Source organism: Notothenia rossii (assembly GCF_949606895.1).
Source record: "Notothenia rossii genome assembly, chromosome: 10".
NCBI lineage: Eukaryota > Metazoa > Chordata > Actinopteri > Perciformes > Nototheniidae > Notothenia > Notothenia rossii.
Window position 1 is genome coordinate 26,604,279 of NC_136908.1, and position 27,841 is coordinate 26,632,119.

At 43.3% G+C, this 27,841-nt stretch overlaps 1 protein-coding gene and 2 long non-coding RNA genes across 4 annotated transcripts in view; 1 reads left to right on the forward strand and 2 right to left on the reverse strand.

Annotated features, from left to right (window-relative positions):
• Positions 1 to 19,424, forward strand: part of LOC307023291 — a 39,798-nt gene extending 20,374 nt beyond the window's left edge. Inside the window, exon 2 of the long non-coding RNA XR_013803651.1 lies at positions 18,819 to 19,424. This is a non-coding gene — a long non-coding RNA (uncharacterized lncRNA). The remainder of the gene's footprint in view (positions 1 to 18,818) is intronic.
• Positions 1,941 to 9,142, reverse strand: LOC307023287 (zinc finger BED domain-containing protein 5-like). 2 transcript variants are annotated; one of them, XM_079656473.1, is made up of 3 exons: positions 7,245 to 9,142; positions 7,045 to 7,146; positions 1,941 to 6,919 (listed from the first exon to the last, which is right to left on the reverse strand). In XM_079656473.1, exon 3 carries the CDS (start codon positions 4,382 to 4,384, stop codon positions 2,531 to 2,533), a length of 1,854 nt encoding a protein of 617 aa, XP_079512599.1. In that variant the 5' UTR covers positions 4,385 to 6,919; positions 7,045 to 7,146; positions 7,245 to 9,142; the 3' UTR covers positions 1,941 to 2,530. Both variants share the same exon structure in this region, with proteins under 2 accessions (XP_079512599.1, XP_079512600.1).
• Positions 11,231 to 18,836, reverse strand: LOC307023292. The gene is made up of 3 exons (XR_013803652.1): positions 18,813 to 18,836; positions 12,367 to 12,574; positions 11,231 to 12,138 (listed from the first exon to the last, which is right to left on the reverse strand). It is a non-coding gene; the product is annotated as an uncharacterized lncRNA (long non-coding RNA).
• Positions 19,425 to 27,841: the final 8,417 nt, after the last annotated feature.

Consider the following 27,841-nt stretch of genomic DNA (forward strand, 5'->3'; position numbering starts at 1 on the left):
CCCGTCGACGCTCGCGAGGACCTCATCACATCACAGCCCTGCCGATGTGATATAATGTATAGGACCTTTTTTCCTCATGGGTGTCATTCACAACAGACCAATCATGACAGTTTTAGAGAATGAGTTTGTATGGATACACTTAAAACATATATTTGTATTTGTCTTGGCTTCAGCTCACTGATAACATAAGAACACAAATAGGCACAACACTTACATAGATGTTTTTTTTATATGTATTTTATTACTCCAAAGTAGAACAAAAAAAAAGTCAGCCATATTTAACTGGGAAAGTTTTCCTTTGGCTCCCAGGAATTTTTCCACTTCGCCCCACTGTAAAACAGAAACACAGCAAAAAGTATTACTTTTTTTCAACTGTTTGGAATATGTAGTTCTACAGTATGTTGACAATGCTATTTCAAATGAGAAGATACACTAAGTCACTCAAAAATATCATGATGAAAGTGCAGTATAATGTATATATTTATATATAACACGTACATCATATATAATACAAGGTACATTTTTTATTTCAAAGTCAATGTTTCATTTGACCAATTCTTTGAATTTGCTGTCAATGCCCAAACATACAGCACTAAACTTAGACAACTGCCTGCAAGACTGCACACAGAAATAATACTACTTACTACTACTAACTATACTTATAGTATAATTGTTAAGAACAAATGTAACAAGTCAGTAATTACAAAAGAGATCAAATACCATCCAGCCTCACATATCAATCATTTAACCTTTAGTGATATTGATCAAGGATAAACTCTATCGTATATTTTATTTTAATTTCTATTTCAATGTAGGCTACTTCCCTGCTTATGTGTTACAATCAGACAGCGTTTCTAGGGCGCGATGTCTGAATGACGAAGGGCAGAGAACTTGGATGTCTTACTTTATGGCGCAAATGTCTGATAGAGCCATTGATGACATGGCTCCCCACCAGGGGCGGACCTAGCACATTTGATGCCCTAGGCGAGCTTCACCACTGCCCCCCCCCCCAAAAAAAATATCAAAACATCTTAACAGTTATACAGTAAAGTACTGCAGCTTTATTTATTACAAGCAAGAACAAGAGCTAAGAATAAATGTAAAGTGCACACTAAAGAATTAAAACAAATAAACAACTTAGCTAACAAACAATAATAATATCAATAACAAACAATAAAAGAATGTGCAAATTTGCTTTCAAAGAAAATTAAGAAGAAATGTAAAGTGCACACTAAAGAATTAAAACAAACAACTTAGCTAACAAACAATAATAATAATAACAATAACAAACAATAAAATAACGTGCACATTTGCTTTAAAAGAAAATTATGTATTGTAAAATATGTTACACATGTCAAATAATCAAAATATAATATGCTAAATAAACAAACAAATACATAAAAATTACAAATTCACTTTGTCTCAAGAACTATTTACATTCCACTCCCTATCATCACACAAGGTTGGCCTACATATTAGCTCCTACTGGTTTCCATTTACAGTGCAATCCTTCTGGCCTTCCTCGCTGCAAAGTCATCAATCACATCATCATATGAAATCTGACCACCAACCTCATGGTTAATACTGATTACAGCCAGACCACTGAGGCGTTCTTGAGCCATGGTGGACCTCAGGTATGTTTTCAAGAGTTTTAATTTGGAAAAACTCCTCTCGGCTGAAGCTACTGTTACTGGTAGCGTTGCACTGATCCGCAGAGCAATACACAAGTTGGGATATATTTCGGTGAGCTGCTTTGTGTGTATGAATTTCAACAACTCAAGAGTTGTCATGCTCTTTGATGGCAAGTCAGGTACATTTTCCAACTCCTGAGCCAGCTCCTTCCCATCCAAATCAGATTGCCCTCCATGGCTTAAGGCAGTGGTTCTCAAACTTTTTCTGTCAGGCCCCCCTTTTGAGGAAGAAAATTTTTCAGGCCCCCCCACCCCGACAAACTGGTGACAAAATAGGCTGTTTTTAACTTTATTGATACAGCATCAAAAAAAGAACATTCGTCTCACGTGTTTTAGTCATTTCGGTTGTGCAAATAACAACTGTTGTGCAAATAATATTTAACACTGCACTACACACCACCTTTTGTAACATCAAAATTAACATTAGTTTTTTATCATCAACATTCCTTTCTTAATTTCTTTTCTTAACATGAACATTCACTTCACTTCTCTTAGTCATGTATGTTGTGCAAATAACTAACTTTAGCAAACCACTTTGATATCAAAATCATGAACATTACTTTTTAACATGAACATTCATTTCACTATGTATGTTGTGCAAATAACTAACTTTAGCAAACCACTTTGATATCAAAATCATAAACATTACTTTTTAACATGAACATTCCTTTCCCTTTTCTGTTGTGCAAATAACTATTTAGCAAATCACTTTTGTGACATCAAAATGAATGATTCGTTCACTTTGCAAGAACAAAAACAATTGAGTTAAATGTGTAGGAAAAAAGAACAAATGCAGATATTGGACAAGTGTTGTGAGGCAGTTTGTGAGAGTTAGTGTATTAGTGGCTGCAATGAGCCTGTTTTTCACTGCACATCATCTCAAAACGGGGTTGCAGGCTTGATACGGCCACTCGCAGGTCAGGCTCAATGTGGAGCCTAGCTCTGTACTTTGTTTTCAGTGTGGCAACAGCTGAAAAGCCTATCTCACAGAGATAAGATGTGGCGAAAGGAAGTAGAATTCCCACAGCCCTCTGTCCAATGAGTGGATGCTCCCTCTCCACACACAGCCAGAATTCAGTCAGTGTCTGAGCTGTAAACCGCATCCTCAGGGTGGAGTCTGACGTCATCTCGATGAACTGTTCCTCTTCAGCAGAGCTGAAATCAGCAGGTGCTGCTGCGTTAAAAGGATCTCTCACCCAGTCATACTGTGCGCTGTTGTTTGGGAAGTACTTTTGAAAGTATCCTCTCAGGGAAGAGATATGCTCCTGAAGACATGGAATCATGGTGTTTGCTCCAGAATCACTTGTTTCAGCAAATTCAGTCAGATTCTCAAAGCACTCTGTGTTTCCCTGATCAAGTCGCCTGCCCCACATCTCGAGCTTACGAGTGAATGCGCTGATCTTATCTGCCAGGTGAGGGAGGTGCTTGTCTCTGCCTTGGAGCTGAATATTTAATTCATTCAGCTTTCCAAAGATATCGCTGAGATAGGCCAGTTTCATCAGAAAGTGTTCATCACCGAATTTGCTCGCAGCCTCATACATTTTCTCCTCCTCCAAAAACATCCGGATTTCCTCTCTGAGCTCGTAGACGCGCGACAGCACTTTCCCACGGGATAACCACCTGGCCTCGCTGTGAAACAGCACAGCTGTATGTTGCGCACCCATCTCCTCACACAATGCAGAGAACAGCCGCGCTTTCAGGGGTCTAGTTTTTATGAAATTGACCGCACCAACAGTATCAGTCATCACCTCGTTCAGTTCAGGGCTCATCTGCCTGGATGCGAGCGCTTCCCTGTGTATTACGCAGTGCGTCCATTGCGCATTTGGCGAGGCACGCTTGATTAGTGCCTGCAATCCCTTTTTATTTCCTGCCATGGTCTGTGCGCCATCCGTGCAAACGCCCACACAGTTTTCCCATTTCAGCCCATTTTCTGTCAGGTAACAGTCAATAAGTTTGAAGAGCTCATCAGCTGTCGCTCTGCTTTGGACATACTTGCAAAACAGTAACTCCTCATATAGTGACTCAGACGTGACAAAGCGAACATAAGCAATAAACAAGCAGTCTTTATTGCTGTCGGTAGCCTCATCCATTTGTATGGCGAAACGTTTGTCTTTCATTTTTTCGATTAGTTGTTTTTCAAGATCATCAGAAATGTCGCTTATACGTCTTGCAACTGTGTCATTGGAAAGAGGGATGGCCTTTAATTTTTCTGCGCTTTTCTCATCAAGCATTGTTGACACCATATCTAAAGCTGCGGGGAGTATGAGCTCCTCTGCTATGGTGTGTGGCTTCTTGCACTGTGCAATTCTGTATGCAACTTTGTAGGATGCTGAAAGTGCTTTGCTGTTCACTGTTGCAGTTTTTACAAAAGTATGTTCCCGCTGACGGTATTCGCCGAGTTTCCTCTGAAAAAGCTCGAGTGGCTTGTTAACGTGGCTGGGGTGTGATGTCTCCAAGTGTCTTTTTAATTTGTTGGGTTTCATACTGTCAGCTGCCAGAGTTCTCAGACATAAAACACAAACTGGTCGCTCCTCATCTCCCGCCACATTCACCGTAAACTCTAGAGCAAGATAGGCGTCATCATATTTTCTTAACTTGGTTTTTGGTTTATTACCGTCAGCTGGGCTCTTTGTCTCGTTTGTTTCAGAAGCATTGCATGTTTTTCTTTTCGTCCCTGTCAGATATTTCTCCATCCTGTGCACCTGAACAGCGTTTTATTGAAGAAAATCAACAACCACATGTACACACTGCTTGAACAACGTTTGTTAATTGTTCCGCCGGGAACTTACATCAAAACATTAGTTCCACCTTTTTTTCCTCCCGCGGTCTCTCGCGCCCCCCCTGTCATGCCTCTGCGCCCCCCAGGGGGGGCCCGCCCCCCACTTTGAGAACCACTGGCTTAAGGTGTGTGCAAGTGCCTCTGCTTGCTTCATCAGCTCTTGGTGTGGCAGGTCTGGGAAGTTGTACAGAATGCCAAACTTGTCTTGCACATGTTCAAGAGTGGTAAACCTCTCCTTTTGTGCTGACACTGCAGCATCTACCACCACGTTAAAGAACGTTACCTCCAGATTTTGCAAGGCATTCCTCAATGGCTCATCAGGAGACTCATATGAGAAGTGCCTCTTTGTTGACTTCAGCCGCTTTTGCACAAGGACTGCATCCACATTCATGTCTTCACACATGTCCTTGGCTGATGTTTGTGAAGCCACAAAGCCTGTGGCTCTGTAGGATTTGAGAGCTTTTTCAGTCTTTTTCAGTAGACTTACTGCTACATCCACTTGCATTGTTTGGGACTGCAGGACTTTGCTCACCTGCTGAATTTGACTTAACATGTCATACCAGACCACTGTGCACAGTGAAAAGCGGAATGACCCCACTTCTTCTGCCAGAGACTGGGCTTCAATCCTGATGATTGGGTCTTTGGCCTGGTTTCTCACCTCAAGCAGTGCCTCTCTCACAGCTGCGGCTTCATATCGCAGAGGCTCTACAGCTTTCACTCTGCTCTCCCATCTGGTTTCTGACCACATTTTGAGTGAAAGGTTGACGTGTTTCTTGAGGATGGCCCATCTCTGTGTAGAGGCAGAAAACAGGCAGTATAGCTTCTGCACAATGCCAAAAAATGATATGGCATCTTTGGAGCTTTTGGCAGCATCAGCAATGACCAAATTGAGTGTATGTGCCCCACAAGGCACAAACAAAGCTCTTGGGTTCAACTGCAGTAGCCTGGCCTGTACTCCCTTGTTCTTCCCTCTCATATTTGCGCCGTTGTCATATGACTGTCCTCTGCAGTCATCAAAGGCAATCTGCAACTCCTCCAGCCTCTTCAAAATCAGGGCGGACAAACTTTCACCAGTGGACTCCTCTGCTACTAGGAATCCCATGAAGTGCTCTTTAATCTGGGGGTCTTCTTCCAGTGTCACAATTCTGATGACTACTGACAGCTGTTCAGTGTGGCTAACATCCGGGGTGCAATCTAAAATGAGGGAAAAGTACTTGCATTTCTTTATTTCTTGCACTATTGTTGATAGAATCTTTCCACTGATGCATTCAATCAACTCATTCTGAATGGTTTTGCCCAAGTAGCTGTGGTGGGATGTTTGACTTTTAATCTTGTGGATGTGGTCTTTCATCACTGGGTCAAACTGCGCCAAAAGCTCAACCTCTTTCAAAAAGTTTCCATTTGAAGGAGAGTGGAGTATTTATGTCTTTCCTCTCAATGCCATATTTCGCCCTGCCAGAGACTGTACAATAGCAACCAGTCGTGTCAGCACTGCTCTCCACCGACTCTTCTCTGCCTCAAGGAGGGCCTGCTCTTGTTTTTCTATTGTTGTACCTTGTTTTAATCGAACTGCCAATTCTTTCCATGATGCCAAATTGTTCAGGTGTTCCGGACTATTTTCATGGCTGGTCAAAGCAGCACTTGCATTTTTCCAATCCGACAGTCCTGACTTTGTTAAATGAATTTGTTTTGGAGATAAAAGTTGACAACAAAAACAAAAAAGACTGTTCTTCTTTTTTGAATATGTCACCCAACTTCTTTTGATCCTTTCTCCATTTACTAAGGTCCTGCTGAAGTACTGGTGGTGGCAACTTCTCCCATCATCTCTCCTTGGGAAAATGAAATCAGGTGTTATCTGATATGGTCCTCTCCGAACAAACTCTGTCCTCATTGTGTCTGTGAGATGTGAAGGGCAGTCAGCAGGATCGGTTGGTAGTGGATCGTCTGTCTTCTTTGCTGCATCTGGAGGGCATGTGAAGCACATTTTCTCACCTCATATTCACAATATCTTCACACACACACACACACACACACACACACACACACACACACACACACACACACACACACACACACACACACACACACACACACACACACACACACACACACACACACACACACACACACACACACACACACACACACACACACACACACACACACACACACACACACACACACACACACACACACACACACACACACACACACACACACACACACACACACACACACAACCCCAATTCCAAAAAGGTTGGGACAGTGTGTAAAATGTAAATAAAAACAGAAAGCAATTATTTGAAAGCATGAGGACAATTAGGTTTATAGCTAAACATCTTTACATTCATCAGGCACACACCTGAGAAGAGTGTATGGGTGGAATCTGTGGTGCAATCAGGATGAGATGCAGCAGGCTGTTCTGACGTTCCTTGCAGTGGTTCTGGGCCTATACATATATAGAGAACACACAAGAGCAAATATATTGGCTGGATTGGAAATGGCACGACAGTCATTTTTACATTCAATTATTTATCATCACATCAGGAACATCTATTGACATATTGTACTCACCAGAACAAACAGACACAGTGGTCAGTGGCAGGGTGGAATCAGTGGTCATCTCATCAGGATGAGCAGCTTGCTGTTCTGACGTTCCTTCATGTGGTTCTAGGTCTATAAATATAGAAAGAACACACAAGAGCAAATATATTGACTGGATTTCACATTCAATTATTTATCATCAGGAACATCTATTGACACATTGCACTCACCTGAGGAAGCCGGCACAGCTGAGGTGCATGGCGGTTCCTTGTCAACTGATGCAGCAGATGGTCCCAGATATTTTAAAAGTGAATCTAAAATGATATAACAAAATGTGTATTATCAACATTGAATAATTTCCATTTGTTAAATGTAGCTATTATTTAGTTAGTAAGCATTAGGACAGCCTGACAGTTCTGATTCAACTAATCAAGAGCTATGCCTATCTTATTAGAACAGTTGAATCAGGTGTGTTAGTTCTGGGTTGGAACGAAAACATTCAACAGGACTGGAGTTGAGAACCACTGAGCTAGTTAGCTAACGTTAGCGCACATTATGACAGGGTTGAATTTGGCAAATGTTTGACTCGGATAGTCAATGTGCTTTCTGAGGTAAACTTAACGTTAGCTAACGTTACCAACTAACTAACATTCCACCAAACTGGCTAGCTCGCTACACCAAAACTAACATTGTTATTATTACTAATATTTCTATTTCATGACACAAAGAAAATAGCCTTATGACAGTTTCGACTGAATGGCAATAACAAACGCTGGCTAGCTAACGTTGGCTTGGCTAACTAGCAAGACTACATGATCCATTCGCTAATGTTGACAATACAATCAAAATTGCATACCTTTCACCTTGGCATGTTTCTCTTCTTCTTCTTTTCTTCTGTTTTTATACTGCGCCCCAGATGGCTTTTGCCTCTTCATAGTTCTCTAACGTTAGTCTTTCTTTCCTCAACGCTCAATTTTATAAACACTTGACCGATACCCATCAATGCACAGCGCTCTAGCATGTTCTGACTGTGAACACCTAAAGCCGAGGCTCTTAGACCGACCGACCGTTTTAGATTTTTGGCTCATTTTCCCTTATGTTAGAATTTTTTTTTTTATGTAAGAATAATGGTTGCAGATATAGAGGGGGGGCGCCAAAACTGCGCCAAGCAACAAAAAATGCCTCCCTCTGGGTGGCGCTCTAGGCAACCGCCTATATTGCCTGTAGGAAGCTCCGCCCCTGCCGCCGTGTGTTACAGTTTGATTGGCAGCAAACACAGCCCTGTGACGATAGCCTTCCCTGCTTTCTCAACAGCCATTGGATAAATCCAGCGCCATATAGATAGAAGAGTTACGACATCTCCGTTCACTCCAATGGACCAGTTTTTTTAAAGCAATGGCGTTTCGTGGAGCTCTCAATAGTTCCCCGGAAGTTAGCTTGCCGCTGACTTTCGGGGCTATCTGCGGCTAGCAGCGCAGTAGAGTTGCATCATAATAGACCGTTCGTGTTGGACTTTTAAAGGTAAGAAGATGTTTAAAGATTTATATTGCGTATATTATCAGCACATCTGAGTCAAATTAACATGTGTATTAAAGGATGTTAGTGGATTATCCCTAAATCAGTAGATTTAGGGAACGTTTACAGATAACAGATTAGGCTAGGATTCCGGATAAAGTTAGCAACACACGTTAACCACGAACAGCCTATTCATCCGTTCTCTTAATGTTATTTCAACCCAACGTTGTGGAATTAGAGAAAAGGGGCTTCTTAACGTGCTTTTATCCGGGGTGGAGGGAGTTAAATATTAGTTAAATATAACATTGGGGCGTGTGATTGTAGTGGGTGGAGGTGGTGAAATGAGGATATATTTTTTGGAGTTCAAGCTAGTATATTATAGTTAACGTTACACAATAATAAGGAAGAGAGCTATTTGTTTGATACATCGCTATTGATATGGATTTAGAGTGCATATTTGAGACTTCCAAACAGTAAACAAAAACGTAACTTATGGGTGAGTGTTTTTAGCAGAGCCATATAATGTCCTTGTGATTCTGTTGATTATTACCTGTCTGTATTATTTTGCAGCTCAGCTGATTTTGGATTGATTGCAAAGGGAGAGGGACTTAAGTGAGAGTGAAAACACAAGGTAAGTTTCAAATAGGTCAGCAATTTCCCATCCTATAGGTTGCTAGATGTATCTAACCCTTTCTCCTGTCTCCCTCTTTCAGCACAAGAACCCCAGGGGGATTCAATGGAGCCTGAAGACCTGCAATGAGACCCTTACCCTGCACCTGAGTCTCACCTCCCAGAGTTTTGCAAGCCTCTCCCTGTTCCTTATTTTAATTAAACAGACATTAAGCTTCCCAATGGTGTGGTCTTCGTTTTGTGAACAATATGATTACCTCACATATTTTGTTGCTGTTGTGGTCTTTGGTGATAGTTAAGTTGCTCCTGTTGACTTGAGCCAGACATTCTTTCATCCTCTCTGTGTCAGTGGGGAAACCTTACATTTGTACTCCTTTCTCTGAGCGCTTGGAGCATCCCCAGGCAGCACAGCAAACCATGGGGGAGACGATATGCCATGACAACACAGAGGAAAAGGCACAGACAAACTTCATGATATGCTATTCAATGTTTTTTGAATTCCATTTATTTACAATGGATGTTCCGAAAACAACACATTTAACATCATCATCATGCTGCTGCTGCTAGTCCTTTGACTCATTGTGCTGTCAGTTGACAATCATTGATAGGCACCTGTGGGTCTCTTGTCCTTTCTGAAAGTCATAAAGATTACATTAGTACTTTAGATTACTTGTGTCCTCAATTACCATGGGATTACTGACACCACCATGAATTAAAGAAATGGTAGAAATGTATCTTATCTGAATTTTGAAACCTTCCTTCCCATCCCTGGTCTCCCTCTAAATATAACAATAAACATTAGGATGTGATGCTCCAGTCCTTACTACCATACAGGTTTAAGAAGATAATATTTGTTTTAAAGAATTCAAAGCAATAAACCACAGGCTCTTTAACCAAGGCAACGTTAGCCTAACATGTATATGTTAACTGGTAAGATAGCTGTTCACACTATGTATATTTTTCTACTTTTTTTAATGCTATTTTATTTCTATTTAAGATGTTTACATTTATTGTTTAATTCTACTCTTTTAACTGTCTAATGTACAATGCCTTGTCTTTTGCTGCTGCAGCGTAAACATTTCCCCAATTGGTATCAATAAAGTACTTCTTATTTTATCTTAATCCTCAAATATTAGCAAATGTTACTTTAAAAAAAAAAAATGCATTCAAATTTGGATTCAAATGGCCCGCCACGAACTTCCGGGGAACTATTGAGTCTCCCTGAACCACGTGACGATCAAGCATTTTGGACTTCCGTTGTCGCAACTCTTCTATCTATATGGCGCTGGATAAATGTGATTTTAGAAAAGCGTTTTAGCCAATCAAAATGAAATATGCGGGGCATCGTCTCAATTTGCGGGACGCACCAAAAGTCGCGAAAATGCTGTGCAGTCTGAACATCTGCCTACCCATCATTCAAGGGTGGTTTTCACTATAAGTAATTTTTCAGGGCTTAACAGGTTAATCTGTGCTATCCTGTTTTCCCTCTTACCCTGTTGCTGTTTGAACTATTGAATTTCCCCACGGGGATTAATAAAAGGTCCATCTTATCTTATCTTATCTCTTTATGTTCTTGCACATCGCAGTTCCTCACACCAGCAGTAGAGTGTGTGAGGGAGGTTTGCCTCCACAGTAGGGTCTTTTACCACATTGTGTGTGGAGCCAGAGGACATTTCATTTGTAACCTTTATTTGCTACAGCTAAATAAACAGACACAGACACAGACACAGACACAGACACAGACACACACACACACACACACACACACACACACACACACACACACACACACACACACACACACACACACACACACACACACACACACACACACACACACACACACACACACACACACACACACACACACACACACACACACACACACACACACACACACACACACACACACACACACACACACACACACACACACACACACACCACTTGAGTAAATGCATATTAAAGTTGTTTACCCAGTCACACAAACCCGCTTCCATATTATGTACATGCAACTTACAGAAAGAAGGAATGTGGCGCTCAAAAAAAACATCAGTGATTTTTTTATTTGTTTTTGGAACATGCATTTTTCAAACATGTAATGAGAAGTTATACTCGTTCTGAATGTCAGACGCATCTTCCACTGAAAAATACATGCAGATGTGATAAAAAAAAAATCTGAGATGTGCCTGGATGAACAAAAAAAAAGTACATAACACACACTTTTTTTTAGGAAAGTAAAACACATGCATATTAAAAGATATTTGCAAGATATTTTTTCTCAATATTGTTTCAAGCTAGAACATTTTCCTCTGGAAACATAAACAGACAAAAATTAGGACGTAAAACATGCAGGCATACAATGTCAGCATGCTAATGTTGGCATTTAGAGCATGACTGTAGAATCTTCTCGTTTTAAATACAATCGTTTTTTAAAGAGGCCCTATTTTGCTAATGTTCAAGTGCATATCTGTATTTAGTCTCTACTGGGACATGTTTCTATGCTTTAATGTTCAAAAAGCTCTTTAGTTTTCTCATACTGCCTGTGCTGCAGCACCTCTTTTCACCCTCTGTCTGAAACCAGAGCCCAGTCTGCTCTGATTGGTTAGCTGGCCAGCTCTGTTGTGATTGGTCAGCCACTTCGAGATGACCCGCTCCTCAGAATATAAAGTACAATATGTTGGAGCGCTCAATAGATGTGCAAGTCCAAGATGCATGCCCAAGATGGCGGCGGTCAGTTCGGGCACACCTGGCTAGCTGAACAGCTAGCACCACCAGCGGGTCTCTGCGGTCTCGCGCTGACGGCTGCCGACCAAGCAGCAGGACCTCTACCCACACATTCAGAGGACTGCGGGTCCGCGCCGAGGGCTGGTAGCCGAGTAGCAGAGATCCACAAGCAACCATCTAACTTCAAAAGAGGCCGGATAGCTCCCACACCATCAGAGAACTGCGGGTCCGCGCTTGGGATTTTTTTGCTTACTGTTAATGTCAAAAAACCAGTATGCATGATTTTCAGTAAACAAACAGTCAAAATCGAAGGATCCAAAGTGTTTTTAAACTAGTCTCCCACTTCAAGAATATTGGAGTCATACTGTACTCGAGCTTGACTTTTAAGAAACATATTAAGAAAGTATCCAATACCATTAAATTCAACTTGCAACATTTAAAAGAAATTCGACCTTAACTGTCAATGCGGCAAAGTCATACCTCCACTGCAGGGCCGTCCCTGGCCAACTTGAGGCCCCACGTGACCATGCCGCAAACCGTGCAGCGCCGCTTAAACGCATAGGCATTTGCGGCTCAGTTAAGGCTCCATCCGCAAGATGAGGCCCCCTCCGCGAGGTGAAGCTCCACGCAGTCTGCGTGATCTTCCTGTAGGGAGGGACGGCCCTGGTCGTTTGCTTGTGCCGCAAACCTGAAACCAATAGAACAGCTGTACAAGAGAGCTATCAAGGTTTTTGACAGAAAGCCAAATTCATACCACCACTGTACCATAGGGGTGTAACGCTATCCGTATTCGGTTCGGTTCATGCAGTTACACGACGAATAAGTGGGAAAAAAGTCTGTCACTTAGACCAGTATCCATTACACTATATATAATCCTGGGGGCGGTATTGCGCCTAAAAGCTGTTTGCCAGCCGCCCTTAAACAACAAATGAAGAAAACACAACAACAACAAAACTAGATACAAGAAGAAGAAAAGTTAGTATGGCGATTTCAGATAACACACAGGAGCTAGAAGAACCACCTTCTTCTTTTAAATCAGCTGTGTGGGAACATTTCGGGTTCCCTGTGGACACCAATAACGATGGAGTGCGTGTGGTGGATCTATGGGCTTAGATACGTCTCATAATTATTTTTGTGAACATACAAATAATCTGTGTATTATGTGATTTGTAAATGTAAAACACATCCAAAAATATTTTTACAAATAAAAAAAAGATAGTTGAATATCTCTTTAACATTTAGAACTTTCGATCAGACACTTGTGAATCCATTTTGTTTTTGTCGACCAAAAATGCGCTTGTGGATCTCAAATCTCTGCTCGTGGATCTCAAATCTCTGCTTGTGGATCGTCTTTTTACACACGCAGAGTTTTGAGAAAAACTTTCCGCCGGTCTCGGCTAAAAATCTACTCGTGTCACTCGGTTATTATCGGAAAACACGTGATGGCCTGCTGATGACGACATTTCCGCATGGTTTTCAAAGTAAGAGCATGATGGTTTGTTTAATGTGCTGTTTTTTGAATGAACAGCGGAACGTTAGATGCATTCTTTATCACCATCATCATCATGTTATAGTGATACAGTTAGTTTGTTTATTGGTTCAATACAGCATATATCGAGCACATTCGTATGCATTGATGTTGAAGTACAGGCTACGCCACTTTCGGGGTCCGGGGGGAGCAGCTGGCAGCGAAGCAGCCCAGAGATAACTCTTTCTTCATTTTTTTTGTGTATTCAGTCAAGCGGGTCAAAGTTACAAAGCACTTCACATCTTATTAATCGGCCTAGTTTTACCTTACCAGTGCAGTGGTAAGGTAATCTGTAGAAAAGCACAATATTTAGGTTAGCCTTCATAGTAAGGCTACATTAAATGTTTTAATATTAATCGTGTCCTTTCTACTGTATATGCATATATTCCTGTCTATTGCTTTCATTTGTATTTAATGTTATTATGTTTATACTTGTTTCCACACATTTCACAATTTGGGATGAATTAAGTATCTATCTATCTGTCTATCTATCTATCTCTCTATCTATCCATCTGAAGGTGAGCATATCTCCGTGTTTTTCTACCTAAAGCTGTCGTGTGTTGTCTGTATTTGCTTCCCCTGTCACGAGTTCTGATCGCTCACGGTACATCCACACAGCAGTTTTGAAAAAGTCTTGAAAATATTGGAGCTGTGCGTGTCTGAGAGCTTGGGGATTTTTTGCGAGCAACGCGACCAACAACCAATCACATGAATCTCCCGCCCCCGATATACAAAGCAAAAAACCCCGGGGATTTTATGCGAGCAATATATATATACAGGACTGTCTCAGAAAATTTGAATATTGTGATAAAGTTCTTTATTTTCTGTAATGCAATTAAAAAAACAAAAATGTCATACATTCTGGATTCATTACAAATCAACTGAAATATTGCAAGCCTTTTATTATTTTAATATTGCTGATTATGGCATACAGCTTAAGAAAACTCAAATATCCTATCTCTAAATATTAGAATATCATGAAAAAGTATACTAGTAGGGTGTTCAACGAATCACTTGAATCGTCTAATTAACTCGAAACACCTGCAAGGGTTTCCTGAGCCTTGAAAAACACTCAGCTTGGTTCAGTAAACTAAATCACAAGTATGGGGAAGACTGCTGATCTGACTGCTGTCCAGAGGACTGTCATTGACACCCTCCATCAGGAGGGTAAGACACAAAAAGAAATTTCTCAAAGAGCAAGCTGTTCACAGAGTGCAGTTTCAAAGCACATCCACAAAAAGTCTGTTGGAAGGGGGAAATGTGGCAGGAAACGCTGCACAACCAAGAGAGATGACCGCAGCCTTAACAGCATTGTGAAGAAGAGTCGCTTCCAGAATTTGGGGGAGCTTCAAAGACAGTGGACTGAAGCTGGAGTCCAGGTATCAAAAGTCACTGTTCACAGACGTGTCCGGGAAATGGGCTACAATAGCCGTATTCCCATGGTCAAGCCACTTCTGAACTCAAGACAATGGAAGAGGCGTCTGACTTGGGCTAAGGAAAAGAAGCACTGGACAGTTGCACAGTGGTCCAAAGTCCTCTTTTCAGACGAAAGCAGGTTTTGTATTTCATTTGGAAGTCAAGGCGCCAGAGTCTGGAGAAAGGCTGGAGAGGAGCAAAATCCAAGTTGCTTGAAATCCAGTGTGAAGTTCCCACAGTCAGCGATGGTTTGGGGAGCCATGTCAGCTGCTGGTGTTGGTCCACTGTGTTTCATCAAGCCCAGAGTAAATGCAGCTGTGTACCAAGAGATTTTAGAGCACTACATGCTTCCGTCTGCTGAAAAGCTCTATGGAGATGAGGAATTCATTTTCCAGCATGATCTGGCACCTGCCCACAGTGCCAAAACCACCAGTAACTGGTGTACTGACCATGGCATTACTGTCCTCGATTGGCCTGCAAATTCCCCTGACCTGAACCCCATAGAGAATATGTGGGGTATTGTGAAGAAGAAGCTGAAAGACACCAGACCCAACAATGCTAATGAGCTAAAGGCCGCTATTGAAGCATCCTGGGCATCCATAACACCTCAGCAATGCCACAGGCTGATTGCCTCCATGCCACGCCGCATTGATGCAGTAATCCGTGCAAAAGGATTCCCAACCAAGTACTGAGTGCATTAATGGACATTTTCAAATGTTTGATTGTGTTTTGCTGTTATAAATCTTTTTTTTTTACTTGGTCTGAGGAACTATTCTAATTTTTTGAGATAGGATTTTTGAGTTTTCTTAAGCTATATGCCATAATCAGCAATATTAAAATAATAAAAGGCTTGCAATATTTCAGTTGATTTGTAATGAATCCAGAATGTATGACATTTTTGTTTTTTTAATTGCATTACAGAAAATAAAGAACTTTATCACAATATTCTAATTTTCTGAGACAGTCCTGTATATAAACTCCCCAAACAGGCGATAACCAACCAGTTTCACCCACTGTCTCTGCCACCTCCCTCCATGCCTGGTTCCTCCGGTTTGTATCCCGGTAAATAGTTCTGGTCGTAACGAACCGGGTGATTTGCTACCGTAATTTCTCGTTGGGAATATGAGGAAATTAACTTCGGTCTGGCTCTCCCAGCTTGCACGCGGTTTGATTGGCTAGCGCTTGTACTGTCAGATTTGCATAAACGGGATTTGATTGGCTGACGCTTCCAGCTCAGCTTCAAAAGTTGAACATTGCTCAACTTTTGAATCCTGAAAATCCTGGAAATCTTCGCTTTGCTTCCCCACAATGCAGTTCGGCGAAAAGCGAGGCAAAGTGACGTCACCCTCATTCAAAGTCAATGGGCAGAGAAGCTTTGGAAGATTTTTTTAAAGCTGCTGTGTGGACGTACCGTCAGTGATGATCCTTATAGTTCTATAATCTGTGGACTCTCAGGATGTTATCTAAGCTTGTTTGTGCAGATCCAATAAGTATATCGATCGGTATAGCTAGAGTTCTGTGCTAACGGCGTTAAGATTTTTTCGCACAGGGTTAATTCAGAGGCTCAGCGTTAGCCTTGTGTTTTTTTTTGCAAAAAAAAAAATCATCAGTTAGCTGAGTTTCTTCCCGTAACATGGATATGAAACATTCATATTTTATTAAATCTTAAGAAACCCTCAGACGCTGTTGCTTGCAGATGTTGTGGTTTCGGACCCGCCGAAGGGTGTTCTGTTTACTTGTCAGACTTAATATTTATCTGTTGATAACCCCAATGCTTTTTTTCTTATTCAAAAGAAGATCTTAACCATGTTAGAGTTCCTTATATTTATACTGAAACGTGCACTACTGTTAAAAAATAAATGACAACAAACCTGGAATTATGCATTTGGGACTTTTTCTTGCTTTTTCTTGTTGTACCGAACCCGTACAGAACCGTGACCCCCAAACCGAGGTACGTACCAAACCATGAATTCTGTGAACCGTTACACCACCACTGTACCATCCTTGAAAAACACAATTTCTTAAGTTTTGACTTTATTTATAAATGTTTACATGGACTGGCCCCCCCTCCCTTAGGGGAATTCATCCACAAAAAACACACTGGACGCTGCACTAGGTCAGAAACCAGAGGAGACTGTGAGGTCCACCGCAGACGGACCACTTTTGGACAAAATGTCCTTTCCATTAAAGGCAGCTCATCGTGGAATATGGAACTGAGATACGGGATTGTCCCACTCTCAATAGCTTCAAAGATCAACTCAAAGAATGGTTGAGAAACTATGAAGGTAGATATGGTGCAAAATGCGAGAGCGTGTAAAACCTGATGTGAGCACTTGCAGCAAATAAATCTGAGCTTGTGTGCATACATTTACACTTGTATAAAATATCCACATATCTGTGAACCAAATTTGAAGTCACAGAAGAAAATAAAAAAGTTTTGTAGCTTGTAGAAACAAAATGTTCACTTGCAGAAAAAAAATATTTTTTAAACATATTTTCCATTACAACTGCAACTTGGTTAATACAACCTCTCAAATCAGTCATTAAAACTTCACAAATCTGCTCTGTGGCAGTATAAATCGATGAATCTGTGGCCTTGACTTTTGTTACACTTCTTGCGATGAATGTGTTGCAAAAGTAATTTTCCCCTGTAGATGTGGGGGGAGGGAGGGGGGTTGGAGCGAAGGGGCGGAGCTATCAGAACGACGAGGCTCGGGTCAGTGACAACACAGTCCCAGCTATACGTAGTCAGGTCGAACCGGATGACTGCAGGGCCGGTCCGTGTCATGGCGCATCAATCAACGGTAAGTTTTTCCCACTACTTCCCCAGTATTACTTTAGTTTGCAAGTCACGTGGCTGAATGTTTACGTTTGGCAGGCAGCCTTTCAGTTACGATCGTTAACATCAGTTGGCCACAGCAAATGATGGTGAGAAGCTAAACTATCTATTAATTATGTCAATTACAGGGAGTGTGATTGTTATCGGGGTGTTAGCGGTCTTGCTGTTCAAAGAAGAATGACAACACTGTAGATCACCAACACTATGGTTTATTTTTTATTCACAGGCAAGTCAACGTTGTCGCAGTAAAAGTCCCAAGATAGCTCCTGGTGCAATAAAATGTTCCCTTTCAGTGTTTTACTATTATGTCTGATGTTTCTCTATTAATATTGCTGCTGCATTAATGTGTATGTTGCATGTTACTGCTGTAGATGTGTTTCTGAGCCGCTCCGATTACAACGAGAGTTACAACGAGAGTTACAACTAGAACGTGACGTCATATTTACACAACACAGATCCTTTCTAGCCATAACCGTCTCCTATCTAGTTAGGTGCACGTTCACATGAAAGGGTTTTTTGTGCACCGACAGAAATGGTAGAGAGGTTCATGTTGTTTTATGTTTGCTTTCTCTCATTTCAGACTTCCTGATTTTTTTCACCCTGTGCTCATCAGCGTCAGTCCCGCCCCTGATTGGTCTCACCTGGTTTTTATTACCCTGTGCTTAAATTCACCTGTCTCACAGTGTTCTTTGTCAGTTCGTATTGTCTTATGCTATGGTCAGGTTGATGTTTCTTGTGCTCGTGAAAAGTTTCATTCCTCACTACGTGAGCGCTTTCAGTTTTTGTTCGCTATTTTTGTCATCTCGACTAGAGATTGATAGTTACCCTTTTCGTTGTTCACTGCTGTATTGGAAAATAAAGTATCTAACAAATACTTTACCTCTGTCTCCCGGGTCGTTCAATTGGGTCCTACATCCTAAGTGTCTGAGTTCGTAACAGAACGAACTCACCATTATGGACCCAGCCGACCCAAGAGCGCTTCACGCCGCTCTGTCAGCACATGGCGTAAAGATTTTTCATCAACAGCTGGGCATAGTCAGCCAGGAAATGCGAGAGCTGAGAGGACGCCAGGCCGGGATTCAGGAAGACTTATCTACACAGATGCAACAACTGGTTGCCCAAATTAATCATTTTTTCACTCACCAACAGACTGCTCCTCCGGTGACGTCATCCACAGCTGAGAGGTTGCCTGTCAATACTCCAGCTGACTACCCAAGTCAGGCTGTTTCTTCCCCTTTACTGCTGGCTCTTCCGAAGGAGATACAACAGACAAGAACGACAATGGAGAAAACAAAGAACAGGAACACCAGAACAGACAAGAGTCAATGGGTAACATGACTGATTTAGGGACTGCAGATACAGTGCCAAGGCAAGTGAGACATCACTGCTTTCCATCCAGCATGTTTGGCCAGCAAAAGAGATCATTTCAACCGCAAACAGCAAGTTCTGAGGGAAACAGCAAGAGATGAGGGAAACAGCAAGAGATGAGGGAAACCGCAAGAGATGAAGGAAACAGCAAGTGATGAGGGAAACAGCAAGAGATGAGGGAAACAGCAAGTGATGAGGGAAGCAGCAAGCGATGAGGGAAACAGCAAGTGATGAGGGAAGAAGCAAGTGATGAGGGAAACAGCAAGTGATGAGGGAAACAGCAAGTGATGAGGGAAACAGCAAGAGATGAAGGAAGCCGCAAGTGAGGAGGGATTATTATTTCCTCCTTCCATCCCTTTTTTCTGTTTAATCTGATTACTAACAACTTCTAATGACTTGACATAGTTCATGATTTAATTGGAAAATGAAGTGTTTTTAAATAATAAACCTGTTTCGGATTCTTTGATTTTTTTTGGACATATGGGTGTTGAGAGATGTATCCATATCTCTTAATGTTGCTCTCAAAGTGCGCAAGATTGATGCTTTTAACTTCAATATTTAAAAAAAATCTTCCTAGGGGACCCCAGAGGAGGTGAGTTCCCCCCAAAATAGCACTTTATCTCTGCTTATGTAACTCCGGTGTAGTGTCCCCTCTGCAACAGATCACTCAGAGCTGGTGATTACTTTCCTGCATTTCAATGGACAGCATATAAAAAGGACACGTGAGCTGCATTGCTTAAGAGATCCTCACATGCTATGTCTTTTACAAAATAAGTGTCCAGTCAACAACAAAACACCTGTGATTGTATAGTGGTGGTATATTTTGTGATGCAATGTGAAACATTAAACTTATACAAACTGGTGTACAAAACTCACATACCTGCGTTGATCTCCTGAAGTTTCTCTACCAGTGGCGGCCGGCCCATAGGGGCGCTAGGGGCGCCGCCCCCCCTCTTCCCACGTGTTTGATTGTCATTAAAAAATAAAAATAAAATTAAAAAGATATACTGTATATATATATATTTTTTTAATGAAGAAGGTAAATATTATATAGTTGGTATCAGTAAAATGTATAATCTACAATAAAATCTCGTTTAAAATTGTTTTACGATGTCTAAAGTTACTGATAAGTCACATGTTTCCTAGCCAGGCCACAGCGTGTATCATTACCCTCTCTCGTCCGGGCGGTAAGAAAGAGCCCTCAGCCAGAGCAGCAGCAGCCAACAAGCTGACTGTTGCTATCTGTAAACTATGCCGCCGAAACATAATTTCAGCCAATCAGCGTTGTCAGATCTGATGCTCAAAGGGCGCCTTGTCAGCGCCCTGGCCTGTGTGTCTGTGAGTTGTTTAGACTCATATCCAAGGTGACGCTACAGTAGTTGTCGAGGATGGCTGCGTCTGCAGGTGGAGACTACGGTGCTAGTGGATTGCCGGAGCTGTAGATTAACATTTACATGCTTATTGTAGTTGTAAGGGCAATGCCTGTGGCACCATGGAGCATATGTGTGGGCTGGACCTCTATTTTACAGGAAAGGAGTGAGCAGAGGGTCGAGTTGTCAATTCTTGTTCAGTTTTAATCTTCCTCACCCTCTCAGACTTTGAGTTGCGCACGCTGCTAAAGAGACGCGCTACCATGGAAACCAAACAATGGTGTAGCTGTATTAAAGTCAGAGTGGAAACAGTCGTGAGTAAATCGGATTTTGTCAGAAATCGGAAAATCGGGAGGGTTGGCAAGTATCACACACACACACACACACACACACACACACACACACACACACACACACACACACACACACACACACACACACACACACACACACACACACACACACACACACACACACACACACACACACACACACACACACACACACACACACACACACACACACACACACACACACACACACACACACACACACACACACACACTGTTCGTATTTAGTCTCCTGATTTTAAATGGGAATTAAATCATTTGAGTGTTCCCAAAGCACCAGTGTTCTGCAGTTTGTGTGGGCATACTGTACTGTTGCACAGTTTTGGAAGATTCATAGCTAACCACACTGAAGATTATGGATTATCTCATATTTTTAAGCCTCAATTTGTCCTCCCCCCCTCTAACATCACCAGAAGTCATAATTTAAGGGGTCATTTCTCAAAAATGTCTTCCGGGGGACAATCCCACGGACCGCCCTAGTATGGTTTGATCACCATTTCCATAGCCCAACCAAAAATATTTTCCACCAGCCGCCATTTCAGAAACAGCTAGAGGTATAGGGGAAAAACAACTTGTTCGCTGGGCATGTCAAAAACCTCCCTGCTTGGATCAATACTTTAGGGAGCCTTTCAGCCCCTCTAGCAAAGGGACTGGAAAGCAAGCTTTGAAAATTCAGGACCATCTACATCCGGCATGGGCAAACTAAGGCCCGCGGGCCATATACGGCCCATTGGGCTTTTGAATCCGGCCCGCCGAATATTGGTACAAAATTGTCCAAATTATAGTAAAGACCACATTCATTTAGCCTTTTCCCTGCAATACCCGGCATTTCATTTGATCCCACTCGATGGCGCAATCTAGACACAATTTGCCTTTGCTGGAGTCTGGTCTATTCTCTCAGCTGGCCCCACTTGGCAGCCCGGCAAGATCAAAGAACCAAATACGTCACGCTTAAATTGGAGGGGGTCGAGATTAACCTGAGCAATAACAGTTCATTGCGAGTACGGCGAATACAAGTTGTAACAAGCAGCAGCGCAGAGCAAAGTGACTAGAACGCGACCAGCCGACCACACACTTATAAAAAACACTTATATAAAGTCAGGCAACACTAACCAGGCTTAATGTGATTATGTTTATTTTACCTTACTTTAATAACCATCCGTTCACTGTTGTTGACCATTGTGAAGAGGCAGACGTTTTCCTTTTGTTTTGTATTATTGCAGCCATCGGATGGAATCAATACATGGGCTGCATGTGGCCATCACAAGTAAAATCAGAACGAAAACTACGCCGGTAAAATATGCCTGTAGAAAACGGCTTATGCCACAATATGATAGCCACTGTAGTCAAGATAGTCAGATTAGCTATCATCACCTGTAGAATGCCAGAGAAACTTTCATAACAGCGTTGTGACGCCAAACAGCTTTCAGACTAAAACACATTCATTTATGGGGATGGGGGATATTTATCAGCTGCTTGTTGTGTGACAGACGTAAAACGCTGTGTGGGTCATAAGAAGGAACGTAAACGGTTACGTCATGACCCAAATGATGATGCAATAATTCACCTTTTTACCTAATTCACCTTTGAACCTGCATCTGTAACAATGAGTGGACCAAAGAAAAGAAAAGTCAGCATTGAGTGCCGAGTGTATAATGAGGAGTGGACAGCTAAATATTTTTTCAACGATCTGCTACTGGCCCGGCTCGTCTGTCCAATTTTTAAACTCATAGTGGCCCTCGAGCCAAAAGGTTTGCCCACCCCTGATCTACATGCTTGTCATGTTCCAGACACTGATCTCAACCACTCAGGGCCTGCACAAATACCTGCAGAAAGAAACAATTGACTTGGTGCAGGCAGTAGATTACAAAACAGCAGTTGAGAACACACTGAAAAGTTACCGAAGTAACGAGAAAGCACATGAGTTCTATGACAAGACCAAGGCCCTGTGCAATGATCTTGATATTCCCGAAACTGTGACACAGAGGAAGGAGCGTAGAAACATGGAAGACTTTGTAGTCGATGCATCATGTGGAGCAATGTGAAACATTAAACATAAATAAACTGGTGTACAAAACTCACATACCTGCATTTCAATGGACAGCATAAAAGGACACGTGAGCTGGGTTCTGTTGGAGAAATAGCACCATGCTGCTCACATTAGCTTATTAGCTCAGATTAGCTATTGATGATCACGTTGATAAATCATATAAAACAAATAGCCAATCACACAAAAAACATGTTGCTGTGACTGTGAGCATTAAACAATTAACATTAAACTAAACAAACACAACAGTACGTTATTGTCCTTATAAAATAAAAACATACATTTTGTCCACCGACATAATACAGGCACCTTACCCTCAAGAGATCCTCACGTGCTATGAGAATCTCCCACAATCCATTGCCGTAACAAAGCTAATGCAGGCACACGTTTGTGGCACCAGATGGTGCAATTGTGTATGTGCGTGTGGGGAGTCTTGCAGTAGAAAATTTGACTGTGGGCTAAGCCCCGAATGTTTCCAGGTCCAGGCGACGCCCCTGGTTGTGGCAGATATTTAATTAAGCTTTCTTAACGCTAATGTTATAATAGTCAGATGGCTCTGAAGATGGGAGGTGATATTCTATTCATTTTCACATTCACACAGTCGGTGAATTTTGCCGGCCGTCTTTCCTGTAACGGCAGTTTAAACTGTATTTCCTTTCTCCTGTAATATGACTTGATCGCTTTAAACTCCGCAGACGGAGCTCTGATTGGTCATCAGGCAGTGCTTTCACTGAGTTGATCTCTTAGCCTGCAACCTAACCTGCTCCGGAGCAGGGGGGTATACTACGAAGCAGGATTTTCGTTTAGCAAGATAACTTCTGGGATTTCCGGTACTACGAAGCTGGTTCACTTTTTAGCGGGCTCGATCTTCATGGTGACTTATCCTGGAACCTAGTCTGTGTTCCGAAGCAGGATAGGTTCCAGGATAAGAGATCAACACAGTGAAAGCACCACGCCTGCTGACCAATAAGAGCTCAGTGTGCGGAGGAAATACAGTTTAAACTGCCTTTGCAGGAAAGACGGCCGGCCAAAATCACCGACTTTGTGAACATGAAAATGAATAGAATATCACCTCCCATCTTCAGAGCAATCGGACCATTATAACTATTATTATACTATTATGTTAAGAAAGCTTAATTAAATATCTGCCACAACATAAGTAACCGGATCAAAGTAACATTACGTAGCCTACAGTCCGCGGCACTGTGAGTGCAGACGTCGATGTGTCCCATTATCATTCATATCATATATTTCCTTATCTGAGTCAGCCGAACCGTATCTGGCCGTACAACACTCACAGTGTCACATACTGTATGCAGAAGTATTATTTTAAGCAACACATTAAGTTGACGAAACACTCGAGTCAAATGTAATTAAAGTCAGATCCACTCGTGTCTTAGACGGGGCAGCGATATGATAAACCTGTTAACGCATTCAAACAATTTTTGTTTTACCAGCTGTATTCACCTTGCAGGTGCAGCTATGATGCTTTTATCCTGGATAAAGTGTTTAAGTCATTGATGTTTAAAGTTTAACGTCTTCATATTTGTCTAATATTATAGTTGACTTTTCATTCAGGAAGTATGACGCTGCGCTGTCAGTACGCTTCTCCATGTTTGTGATTGGTCGAATGCTCCAAATACCACCCCTTTTATGTGAATGTGCACCTAACTAGATAGGACACGGCTGGCTTGAGCGAACGAGTTGATAGCCAGCGTTGTAGGACAGTTTAGCGAGTGCGGCTTTGTTTTGGATTAAGTCAACCGGATAACTCAAAACATATCCAGGATAGGTTGAACTAGATTCGTAGTATACCCCCCAGGTTAGCCGCTCAGCATAAATTACCATGGAGATCTAGCCTGCTAAAAAGTGAACCATCGTCGTAGGACCAGAAACCCAGAAGTTAGCCCGCTAAGCAAAAATCCGGCTTCGTAGTACGGGCCTCAGGTGGTTAGCCTGGTACTTTTAACTATGAGCCCAGAAAATCCTCACCAGCACAGCGAGAGAAACCTCTGATATGTTTTTTGGCAAAACAGTATTGGCATAACGTGTTATTACAAAAACAATAGGGTGGCACCATGTTTTCAGTTCTGTTGAACTGCCACAGCGATAAAACAGGAAAATAGGTTGCCATAGAGAAATTAAGTATTGTTTACGTCTGTTAGCATTGTATTGTATACCGCCATGCTGCAGGCAGGCTGCTATGGACTGGCCCGGATTGAACCATCCTGATAAACCAAACATGGTCTCTAATCCAGAGAGATTTTCTTCTTTCATTAATGGCAGGAAGCTCTTACATGAAAGTACAAAAATCACCAGCCTTTCGTAAATAAACAAACCCAATCCCCCTGATGCTTTTGGCAAATCAGAGTGGATCTCTTTCTGAAATTAGTACCACTGTGTTCCAGCTGGCATTAATTGCATCTCATTTGGAGCCTGCACCCTCTCATACGTATTATTAGTGAAGATGATAAACAAAAAAACATTTCTTAGTTTGGAACCCACTAACATAACAGCAGGAAAAATGATGGCCAAATGAATAAAGACATTCAAAGAGGAAGTGCACTCTTCTTCTTAAAGCGCTGTCTGTCACGATTCTCATGTTATGTCACGTTTATAGTTTTGTAGGTTTGGGTGTTTTTGCTGTTTTCCATGTCATGTTTTCCTTTGGGTTATTGTCTGGTCCTTTTCCCTGTGTTTTCCTCTTGTCATTAGTTTCCCTGGTGTGTCTAATTGTCTGATTATGTTCACCTGTGGCCCCTGTGTTTCCTCCTCCCTCCTCACCTGTGTCTTGTTGTGTGATTGAGTCTTGTGTGTGTTTAAGTTCTGGGTTGTCTGTCTGTCTTGGTCGGTTCGTCTTGTTCCCTGACTAGTTCTGCGGTGAGTGTTCTGTTTTGTCATTGTCTATATATATCATAGCCTTGAAATAAAGGAAGTTTCAGTTTATATCTGCATTTGGGTCCTGCTTGTTTCACAAACCGGGACAGTACGAACCGACCTGAAATATGGGCCCAGCAGATCCTTTCGAGCAGGAGATATTGGAGTTAACCGTTGCTTTGGCTGTCTGCTCTAGTCGATGGTTGGGAGCGTCCAGGGGTCAGCAGCGAGAGGCTGTTCGGGCTGAGGCACACCAGAGGGCAATGGAGAAACCAGGTTTAGTTAAATTCTTACATGGCTGGATTTTGGACTTCCTTTCAGTGTGTGATTCCCGGCCTGCTAGCCCCAGGCATGCTAGCTCCATGCCTCCCAATTCCCAACCTGGCACCATACGCCTTGGTGGGTTCCGTCTGAAGTCAACCCGTGCTTCTGCCCCAATTCCTGCTCCTGTCCAGGAGTCATATTCTGGAACTCGTCTGGCTTATGGAGGTCCACGGAGTATTCAGGCGGCTGCTAAGAGGAGGAGTCGCAAGGCCAAGCTAGCAGCTCAAGCCCCAAGAGCCATGGTTCCGCCCCCAGAACCGGACCTAACAGCCATGTTTCCGGCTCCAGAACAGGACCTTACAGCCATGTTTCCGGCTCCAGAACTGGACCTTACAGCCATGGTCCCGGCTTCAGTGCCGGCTCCAGTAACCATGGTCCCGACTCCGGCTCCTCGTCACCTGCTGACTCATCGGCCGACGCCAGCTCCTCGAGTCCTGATGGCTGTCCGTCCGACGCCAGCTCCCCGTGTCTTGTCGGCATACCGGCCAACTCCAGCACCTCGTCTCCGGTTGGCTGTTCGTCCGACACCAGCGCCCCGTGTCCTGATGGCTGTCCGTCCGACGCCAGCTCCCCGTGTCTTGTCGGCGTACCGGCCGACTCCAGCTCCCCGTGTCCTAATGGCTGTCCGTCCGACGCCAGCTCCCCGTGTCTTGTCGGCATACCGGCCGACTCCAGCACCTCGTCTCCTGTTGGCTGTCCCTCCGACGCCAGCTCCCCGGGTTCTGTTGGCGAACCAACCCACTCAAGTGTCGTTGGAGGTCCCGCAGACTGCTCTTCTGCCGGGGGTCCTGCCAACCCCATGTCATGTGCCGTTGGAGGTCCCGCAGACTACTCTTCTGCCGGGGGTCCTGCCAACTCCATGTCTGGTCCCGTTGGAGGTCCCGCAGACTACTCTTCTGCCGGGGGTCCTGCCAACCCCATGTCCTGTGCCGTTGGAGGTCCCGCAGACTACTCTTCTGCCGGGGGTCCTGCCAACTCCATGTCTTGTCACGTTGGAGGTCCCGCAGACTACTCTTCTGCCAGGGGTCCTGCCAACTCCATGTCTGGTCCCGTTGGAGGTCCCGCAGACTACTCTTCTGCCGGGGGTCCTGCCAACTCCATGTCTGGTCCCGTTGGAGGTCCCGCAGACTACTCTTCTGCCGGGGGTCCTGCCAACCCCATGTCCTGTGCCGTTGGAGGTCCCGCAGACTACTCTTCTGCCGGGGGTCCTGCCAACTCCATGTCTTGTCACGTTGGAGGTCCCGCAGACTACTCTTCTGCCGGGGGTCCTGCCAACTCCATGTCTGGTCCCGTTGGAGGTCCCGCAGACTACTCTTCTGCCGGGGGTCCTGCCAACTCCATGTCTGGTCCCGTTGGAGGTCCCGCAGACTACTCTTCTGCCGGGGGGCCTGCCAACTCCATGTCGTGTCCCGTTGGAGGTCCCGCAGGATGCTTTTCTGCCGGGGGTCCTGCCAACTCCATGTCTTGTCACGTTGGAGGTCCCGCCGACTGCTCTTCCGCTGGGGGTCCTGCCAACTCCATGTCCTGTCGCATTGGGGATTCCGCCGACTGCTCTCCTGCCGGGGTTCCTGCCGGTCCTGTGTCCTCTTCCATGGGGGATCTTGCCGACACCGGCTCCTGACCGGCCTCCGGAGCTGTCTGGTCTTCACCCCTCCTCGGACTCTGCCTTGCCCCCTGGCCGTCCGCCCGAATTCCCCTTTTTGAACTCTGCCTTGCCCCCGGGCCGTCTGCCCGAATTCCCCTTTTTGAACTCTGCCTTGCCCCCGGGCCGTCCGCCCGAGACCCGTCCTCCAGACCCCCTCCACCCACCCAGCTGGATTTTTGTTTCTTTGGGAC